This window comes from Pteropus vampyrus, unplaced genomic scaffold (genome assembly GCF_000151845.1).
Source record: "Pteropus vampyrus isolate Shadow unplaced genomic scaffold, Pvam_2.0 Scaffold390, whole genome shotgun sequence".
NCBI lineage: Eukaryota > Metazoa > Chordata > Mammalia > Chiroptera > Pteropodidae > Pteropus > Pteropus vampyrus.
Window position 1 is genome coordinate 1,750,611 of NW_011889171.1, and position 9,936 is coordinate 1,760,546.

General features: G+C 44.3%; 1 protein-coding gene across 1 annotated transcript; it reads left to right on the forward strand.

Moving 5' to 3' along the window:
* Nucleotides 1–5,210: 5,210 nt before the first annotated feature.
* ZCCHC12 (zinc finger CCHC-type containing 12) lies at nt 5,211–8,420 on the forward strand. Its single transcript, XM_011380189.2, has 4 exons — nt 5,211–5,425; nt 5,759–5,810; nt 6,030–6,152; nt 6,578–8,420. The coding sequence occupies exon 4, from the start codon at nt 6,689–6,691 to the stop codon at nt 7,904–7,906; it is 1,218 nt and encodes a 405-aa protein (XP_011378491.1). The 5' UTR covers nt 5,211–5,425; nt 5,759–5,810; nt 6,030–6,152; nt 6,578–6,688; the 3' UTR covers nt 7,907–8,420.
* The last annotated feature ends 1,516 nt before the right edge of the window (nt 8,421–9,936 follow it).

Consider the following 9,936-nt stretch of genomic DNA (forward strand, 5'->3'; position numbering starts at 1 on the left):
CAGAAATAGTGGGGACTTCTCTTTCTATCACTGGAGCCCTGGGCTGGGGAGCCTGGTGTGGGGCTGGGCCCCTTGCTTCTCCGGGGGAATGCCCACAGCTGAGATATCCCTCCCAAGTTTTAACCACCACACGCAGGTGTGGGACCAGTCTGTTTTGCATTTTCACCCTTCCTACCAGTCTCGAGGTGACCTCTTCTCTATGTCCTTAGTTGTAGGACTTCTGTTCAGCTAGACTACAGATGACTCTCAATGATGGTCATTCTGTAGCTTAGTTGTAATTTTGATGTGGTTGTGAGAGGAGTCAAGCACAATATTTACGTACTCTGCTATCTTCACTCATTTTCAGCTACACATATTTGTTAATTCCACTATCATTTTTCTTTGACCCATCAGTTGTTTCACAGAATGTGTCTTGGTTTTGAAACATACAGAAATTTTGTAGTTATTTTTAGTTATTGATTTGTAACTTATTTGCATTATGATCAGATTTCAATTTTTAAAAATGTGTCTTGACTTGCTTTTAGCGTAGTATATGGTCAAATTTTATAAACATTCTGTATGCATGTTATATAGTTATTTGTTGCAGTGTTCTATACATTTGCTATTAGCTCAAGTTATTAATTATATTGTTCAAAAATTCTGTATCCTTACAAACATTTTTTTGTCTCCTTGATCAACTGCTAAGAGAGACATGGTAAGACCTCCCACTCTGATTATATATTTGTCTATTTCTTCTTTTGGTAAATTAATTTTCCTTTATATATTTCAAGATAATGTTATAAATACAGAGACATTACTGCTGAATTGAACCTTTTATCATTATGAAATAACCGTCTATATTTCTAATAATGCCCTTTGATTTTAAGTGTATTTTGTCTGCTATGAATATAGCTATACAAGTTTTCTATCACTTATATATTATGTTTTATCTCTCTCCATCTTTATACTGTCAAGTTATTAGTATCATTGCTTTTTAGATTCATCTCTTAAAAAGTATAGGGGGGTATTTCTTAATTCCATTTGACATTTTTTTTTAATTTGAGTGTTTAACTCATAAACATTTAATAAAATTATTGATATATTTGGGTTTCAAGCTACCATTTTATTTTGTGCTTGTATTGGTCCCACCTATGTTTCTTTCACTTCTTTTTTGACTTTTTTTTTAACCCATTTCCCATTTGCCCGAGAATACTCACCAGCAGTGCTTGCAGCTGCAGCATTTACCCTGAGATAACTTGCAGATTGCAGTCCTAACCTTATGCCCAAAGTTTGCCATGAAATATCTTGCTGTTATTATTTTCACATTGCTCTGCTATATGGATAGCCTTTGGAAACAAATGACGTCACTTGATTTGGAGCATTCTATTTTTAGTAGTGGTGTTTCCATTTACACAATACAGTAATTCCCAATTGCTGAAGCTGTCAAATCCTAGAAACTGTAGCATTCCTACATGATGTAAACATCATTCTCAAACAGTTGTTAGTCTAAGATTCATTTGATGAATCCAATTTATGTATACATTTCTGTTACGTTAGGATTAGAAACATGTTCTATTTAGAAATAACTCCATGGACAGTTTTTATATTTTATTTTCATAAAGAAAAACTAGTCAGATTTGCTTCAGCCTCAAAGAGTGTGTTTATGTAAAATTAAATTAACACTGGCAGTGAGCTGTAGTTTTTTTTTTCCCTAAACAAGAAATGAGTTAATTGAAAAATTTTTTAAATTATTCAATTATTTTCCTTCTCTACTAGCTTAGAAGTTTACGTCCTATTGCTCTTATTTTAATAGCTACATCCTATTAATTCATACATATTGATTTACCTTATCAAAATATAAATTTCATAAATACCTAAATCAATTCCAATATGATACAAGGCCCTTAGAAAAATTTAACTCCTTTTATGCCCTTCCTGACGTCTTTTCTTATTGTACAGTACTTGAAGTTTATTTTTAAAAAAATAGAATAGATGTTTTTATGGTTCTTTCTTCCATCAAATTTCACTTACATTGCTCATGTACTATTACCTTTCTTGCTCTTCATTCTTTCCAGCATTTTGTTCTTCTAAGATCATTTCTTCCTGAAGTACATCCTTTAGAATTTCCATTAGTTGTCTCCTGGTGACAAACTCTCTTAGTATTTGTTTGTCTAAAAATATCTTTATTTTAACCTCTTGTTGAATATTTTCATGAAAGATGCCACCCTTGGGGTCCCAGCTTAGTGTGAGTAGGGTCATCCATAAGCATCCCCGTCTGGGCTTTGACTTCCAAAGAACCAAAGCCCTAGAATGAAGTGCCTGCATGCCTTCAGCTCCTCCAGTGGGAGAACAATGTCTGTCTTAACAGGGTTGCTGGAGATAATTAAATGAGATAACCGATAGAAAATTCTTGGCACAGAGAAGGAAGGCAGCCAAAGCTAGCTCTTTTTCTTTCAACCGAAAGCTTTAGTTCTTAGCCTCCAGGTTTTTAAAGTTTATGCTTTTACAATTGGAGAATAAAATGTGGCCTCCTTAGAGCTACCAAAGCCTGAATCTTTGCAATCAGAAGTGTTCACCAAAACTCCAAAACATGAGGCCAAAGATAAGGGATGCTCCTCCCAGCTCTGCATGAAAAGACCTTCTTTGTTCTAATGACCCAACCCAGCCATCTGATATACAATCCATTTCCTTTTGACATTTTTGTCAGAACTCTAATGTCTAGTCTTTGTCTTTTTCAATACCATCAGGTCCAACTGCAGATCACCTGATTTGATGGTGAAGCCATATAAATTCAGAACAAGAGTCTGCTTAGAAGCCAGAGTCAGATGTCATAGTACTGGGGAGATGAAGGAAGAGTCCGGAGGTAACCCATAAGCTACTGGCAGCATTGTCCTCGACTCTGCAAGGTGACCAGCCTGCCTTCTCTCTACTTCCACCACTCTCCACCCTCCACCATCTCCTCACTCTTCCATCTACAATCTTGAGATGGAAGGTGCTTCATCTCCAAGTTTGGATTATCTACTCTAAGGATATCTAAGTATTGGAATTAGAAATAAGAAATCAGAAAGGAGTAGGCGAAGTACCTTGGCAGGCTAAAGATGAACCCAGCCAAAGGGCATTAGATTGTTCACTTGCTTCCAAGCATCAGCAGTCAGGAATATGCAATAACAACTCTGCACTTGGACAGTACACTTGTGCAGTGCATGACAGTACCCTCTAACCCTAAAAGCCCCACAGGAACTTCCTAGCCAACTCCATACAAGGGAAAGAAGACATGCTTTCCCAGAACCAGAAGGAAGGGAAAATTGAGTGTTATGGTTTGGATTGTGTTCCTCCAAAGTTCATCCGTGGAAGCCCTAACCCTCAGTACCTCAGAATGTGACTATATTTGAGGGCAGAGTCTTTAAAGAGGTGACTAAGTGAAAATGAGGCCATTAGGGTGGGTCCTAATACAATCTGACTGGGATCCGTATAAGAAGAGGAAATTTGGACGTCAGGAGTGGGCACAAAGAGGGATGACCCTGTGAAGAGGCAGTAAGAGGGTGGCCATCTGCAAGCCAAGGAGAGAAGCCTCAGGAGAAATCAAATCTGTGGGAACCTTGAATTGGACTTCTAGCCTCCAGAACTCTGAGCAAATGAATTCCTGTTGTTTAAGTTCCCAAGTCTGTGGTACTTTGTCATGTCAGCTCGAGGTGACATGGAACCAGACTTCATGGCACATTCAGTTCAGACAGCTCTGCATGCTATTTTCATGGACATACTTCTTCTCTGGGGCCAGTGAAGCCAAGTCCAACACAGGTGAAGTGCCTTCAAGAGCTTACAGAAAAACCACCTATTATACCCATCTTTGAGTCAGAAAATGGAGAGCTATGTCACAACAGGGAGCTGTGGTTCAGTGCTTTAGTCAAACGTGTCTCATTTCTCACACTCCTTCCTCAAGTACAAATTGAAGGAGGAAGGTATTAATGAAGAAAGATTATGGGGGGGGGTGGTTTTTAACTATTACTGGGCCGCCGACCCATTTAAAACTCCACAAAGCTATGGATTCAGAAAAATAGAGAGTCTATATTGGTTTTCTATGGCTGCAGTAATAAATTACCACAAACTTGGTGGCTGAAAACAAGATAAATTTATTTTCTCATAAGTTTTGGAGGCCAGAAGTTCAGGATCGGTTTCTCTGGGCTGAATTCAAGCTGTGGACAGGGCTGTACTCTGTTCCTTGCAGTTTCTGGTAGCTGTCAGCATTCCTTAGCATGTGGATGCATTACTCCAATCTTTGCCTTTGTCTTTACAGCACTTCTCTTTTTTCTGTGTGTATCAGAACACTTATAAGGACACTTATGATTGGATTTAGGGACCACTCAGATAATCCAGGATAATCTCCCCAGTCAAGATCCTTAATTTAATCATATCTGCAAAGACAGGTTCCAGAGATTAGAATTTGATATATTTGGGTAGCCACTATTTAACCTCTAAAAGAATCCAAGCTTTTTTCATACAATTTCAGGAAGATCATGGACCTAGGTAAGAACATCTGCTCTGGAGATGCTTTTCATCAAAGGTATGTGGTAAATAGATACACTGAAAGCAGGTCCATTTGCTCATTCACCATCTTCTCTGTACCTCAGAATCAACCACAGTGCTGGTTAAAAATCCAAATTCCAAACTCCAAAATCACATCCCCAGCCCTATTCCTAAATCAGAATCTCTCGGAGTCCAAACCCAGGATTCTACATTTCTAACAAGCTCCCCAAAATAATTCTGATGTGGCCAGCCTTGCACCCATACTTTAATGAATAATTGATTAACAGTCTGGATGCCTAAGTCCTCTCACTGTTAAATGGACATACTGCCACCTCCTTCACAGTAAAAGAGATGTCTGTGCAAGCTTATTTGCACAAAGAAAGCGATTATATTCTTTTTTTTTCTCCCTTATTCCTATACAAAGGTGAAGTACTTTTATTGTTTATTTGCTTTCTGTCCCACCTCATGCTTAATGCACCTGGCCTCGAGGCGCAGTCTTGATACAAGGAAGAAAGGGAAGAGCCGCAAACTCTTGCAGTTGGTGCAACCGAGATGCACTTGACGCTTCGCGGACCTGAGCTTCCTCCGCCCCTTCCATAGCCCCCGCCTTGGGGATAATTTGCATGGAGCCGGAGGCTAGCGGAGAGCCCGCCCGCCCGCCTCGCTGATTGGCTGAGCTGGCCAGTGCGTCAAGCTCTTTTGTCTCAGAGGATCAAAGCAACCACGGCTGCCTTGGGAACCGTGCTGCCTAGACTCCGCTCTCCCTCGCTGGGCAGACTTGCTGAGCAGCTCAGTCTGGCAGCCCCCAGTTGCTTAGCGGCCAGGGAGGCTCCCGTCCTTTTCTCTTGCAGGGCTGAGGAGACCGAAGGAGGCATCCGCAGCTGTCACACCGAAAGGTCTGCAACGCACAGGCTGAGCACAGGTAAAGAAAGGGAGTGCGATTGCCCAGCTCGGAGACACGAGGGGAAGCCCCACCAGTACTCGGCGGCTTCCTGCTTGGAAAATCGAGAACTGTGAGGCAGGGCAAGGAGCACTCCCAAGGCCCGGCTACGCTGAGGGAGGAGGTGGGGTGCCACTGGATGCTGCCCAATGGGTAGGATTTGCCTGGATTGAAAAGGGGGCGTTTTCAGGGGGCGGGGTGAAGGAGAGAATCTCAGGCTGTCTGTCTTGAACCCTCTTTGCATCTCCTCATCTCTTACTGGGGAGGAATATGTGGGTGTGCGCGTCCAACTCCTATTCCCTTTCTCGGTGGCAGGCCATCAAAACCGAATGTGAACTTGAATTCTGTGTGGCTGATTGCAGAGCTGGTAGGCTGACGGTTTCCTGGGGGAAATGTAATGGGGCGAGGGTCGCTTTAGCTTGTATTCAGAAGGTGGGAGAGGGAATTTTCCGCCTGCCTACCGCGCAAGCAGCGAGAGGTGGGGGTTCGGGGGTGAGGTGGGGAGGGAGGGAGAGGGATAAGGCTGCTTCTGACCTTTCGTCTCCTTGCCCTGACCTCCGCGGCGGCGCAATCTTGATGCCTTGAGGTCCCAGATCACCGATCCCCGGTGGACAGAGATCAGCTGTACTCCGGAGACAGTTTTCTCACGGAGGCCACCAGTTGCAGAAGCTGGAATAAAATAAAGGCACGCGCTTGTTCCAGAGCTCATGTAAGAATCTGAGAGATAAGTGGGGAGACACTTTGAGAAGGGGGCGTGGTTGAGGCCTGAGACCATGTGGTTAATGAGATCGCACTTATTCCCACAAATATGTGACTGTGCTCTATTTTGAGAGCCCAACATCAACTTTATACACTATTATACTTAGAATTAGAAGCAACAGTTGCCATCCCTCTTGAAGGACTGGCGGGAGGGATGGATGTGGCTGTCGAAAGCTCCCTGCTAACACGGAGGCACCGGCTAGCTCCGTGAGGTGGTAATTGCCAGTCTCCTGGAGGATATTTTTAGGGCAGTGGGCAGATATAAAATATACTGAAGGATATTCGGGAAGGGAGAGAAAACAAGTGCAGCTTCGTTACCCACCCTCCTTAAAAAAAAAAAAAAACCTTCTGTTATTTTTTTTTTCTTTTTTACAGTCGCTACTGAGATAGGAGGAAGGCAGAGAGCCCTCCTGCACGCCTGCAGATTAGGCTTTTCCAAAAAGCCTGACCATCTCATTATATTCAGATACCCGATCATCGTAGGTCATGGCTAGCATTATTGCACGCGTGGGTAACAGCCGGCGGCAGAACTCACCCTTGCCGCCATGGGCCCATTCTATGCTGAGGTCCCTGGGGAGGAGTCTTGGTCCTTTGATAGCCAACATGGCAGAGAGAAACATGAAGTTGTTCTCCGGGAGGATGGTGCCCGCCCAGGGGGAAGAAACCTTTGAAAACTGGCTGATTCAAGTCAATGGGGTCCTGCCAAATTGGAATATGTCGGAGGAGGAAAAGCTCAAGCGCTTGCTGAAAACCCTTAGGGGCCCCGCCCGGGAGGTCATGCGTTTGCTCCAGGCGGCCAACCCCAACCTAAGTGTGGCAGATTTCTTGCACGCAATGAAATTGGTGTTTGGGGAGTCTGAAAGCAGTGTGACTGCTCATGGTAAATTTTTTAACACCCTGCAGGCACAAGGAGAGAAAGCCTCCCTTTACGTGATCCGTTTAGAGGTGCAGCTCCAGAACGCTGTTCAGGCAGGGATTATAGCTGAGAAAGATGCAAATCAGACTCGCCTGCACCAGCTCCTTTTAGGGGCTGAGCTGAATGGAGGCCTGCGCTACAGGCTGAAGCATCTTCTCAGGATGTATGCAAATGAACAGGAGCGTCTTCCCAATTTCCTGGAGTTAATCAGAATGATAAGGGAGGAAGAGGATTGGGATGACACTTTTATTAAATGGAAGCGGGCCAAAAGATCTGAGTCAATGGTGGAGAGGGCAACCAGCCCAGTGGCATTTCAGGGCTCCCTACCAATAGTGATCAGCAGTGCTGATTGCAACGTGATAGAGATAGATGATACTCTCAATGACTCAGATGAGGATGTGATTCTGGTGGAGGCTCAGGACCCTCCACTTTCATTCTCGGGTTCTCCCCCCAGACACAGGGCCAGACCTCGGGATCCAGTACTAGTCATTGATTCCCCCCACAGTTCCCAGGCTCAACCTCCTTCCACCAGTGGGGGTTCTGGCTATAAGAATGATGGTCCTGGGGATATGCGTAGAGCCAGGAAGAGAAAATACACAATCCGCTGTTCACATTGTGGTGAGGTGGGCCACTCAAAGGAAACCTGCGACAATGAAAGCAACAAGGCCCAGGTGTTTGAGAATCTGATCGTCACCCTGCAGGAGCTGACACATACTGAGGAAGAGGGGTCAAGAGAGGCCTCTGATGAACCCAATGACAGTGAGGTGCTAGCCCCCAGCCTCAAATAAACCTTAAGCTATATTCAGAGTCCAGCGACGGGAAAGCTGGATGGGGTGGGGGTTGGTGCTTCTAATTGCATGACTTAATCCACAAAGCGGCTTTCTTTCAGGGTGGAGGAAAAAGGGTCTTGGATACCAGCACAGTGGAGGGAGATGGCCTGACCTCTGTCCCTGCTCCCCCACCCCCACCCCTGCTGCCTAAGGGTCTGTTTCCTGTGTGTGCCCATTTCCTTGTCGACTTTATTCTCTTTGTGAAAGTGGTATATTTCATTGTTAAATCTTCAAACAATAAAGTACAAAAAAGTAAAGTACAAGTTATCCCAAACTCTCTACCCTTATATAACCATTGTCAACCCTTTGGTGAATGTCCTTCTAGATATTTCCCTATACTTATATACCCAGACAGATATATGTACAAAGAAAAGTGATCAAATATAAGTGCTGTTCTATAGTCTGTATTTTTTCACTAAACAACATATGTTGTAGGCTTCTTTCTATGTCAATAAATATATAACAGCATCTATTTTAATGTCTTTGTGGTATTTTAAGAAGTAAATGAAAAGGGAATAAGAGAAATATAGTAAAAAGCTATAAAGGGGTGAGGTTGTATCTCAGGGTGGGGTTTTTAGCAACCTCATTTGGCAGATGAGGAAAAGGGAAGAAGAATGAGCTGAAATATTCCCCAAAGGTAAATGGACAGAGCCCCTTACTACAACTGACCTGTCCCTTATGTCATAGAGCCAAACTATGACACCCACTAGTTGACAATGCCCCAACGCTTTCTTCTCTAATGTATCCAGAGGAGTCTGATGTCTAGGGAGTCTGGTGCTGAGGTTACAGCTCAAAATAGGGGATTCCAGGAGCTCTATTCCCGGTCTATTTGGAGAGGAGTAGCTCTCTCTCCTCTGGGTGGATTTCTTAGATTGTTGCCAGGAATCTCTCTTGTGGGTTGAAACTGCCCTCTCCCCACTCCTCAGTTAAGGAAAGGAGAGTCTCAGCTGATGGTTCCAGAGCCTGACCCCGTAAGCCCTGAAGCTACATGCTGGAGGCCACAGGCAGCCCAGGACTCCAAGTCAACCCCACCCCAACCTGAGAATTGAGACTAGCTGGGGAGGGATGAAAAGCAGCCTAGTGGCCAGGACACATGAAGGAACATAGGGATTAGAAAGCCAGAGAGCCCTATACACCATTTTTCAGAGTGGAGGGCATTTATGGGAGAGGGAGGAAGAAAAGGACCTTCTTAGGAACCTTCCCTGTCCCCTCTCCTGAACTCATATTGGAGGGTGATAAAAAAAGAGGACATGTGTGACCTAAGGATCTGTGGGTTCCTATGTCTCTTGTAGGTCCAAAGTCCCTATCTCTGTGAGGACAAGGCTGGGGGCATGAGAGTGATTGCATTTAAGGCAGGGAGTGGGGAGTGAATTGAATATGCAGACTGGAGGACTTGAAGGAGTTTGTCATACAGGAAATTGCTGCTTCACAGAGCTGAGAGGACAGAGTGTGCAGCAGTGGGGAGATAGTGCATCAGAGGAGAAACACAGAACTGTGTGGGTAAGGGGAAAGCAAATGATGACCTGGTAGACTCACATGAAGTTTGACAGAGACAGGAACACTGGTAGCAAATGCAGATTCTAGGGTTTCATATAGAACTCTGGACTGTGTCGTATCAGGAATGGCACAGATTGAGGGGCCCATGGAGAGGTATTGGGGTTCTAATTATGCTAGCAGTTGATGTGCCACTCATAGGGACAAAGGGCCCCGAGGGAGGAGGAGAAGCCAGGTATTGTAAGAAGCTGGTGCAGCCTTCCCTGGGCTGCCATATCCAGAACCTGTCTTGAAGTGCTTCTCTTTCCAGAAACAGCCTCTCAGCTCCTCCCTGGCTTCTTGCTTCTGCTCCATCTATGATCCCACAATCTGATCTTACAACTCCTTCTCCCCACAAGCCACACTCATCTCTTAGTGGAGGGGGAATGGAGGTTTCACTTTCTGTGCTCTATCACCCCTCTCCATCCCCACATTCTTTAGCCTCCTTAACCCTC

Excerpts from the sequence above, each read along its gene's own strand:
- ZCCHC12 (XM_011380189.2), top strand. The coding sequence starts at position 6,689 with ATGGCTAGCATTATTGCACGCGTGGGTAACAGCCGGCGGCAGAACTCA.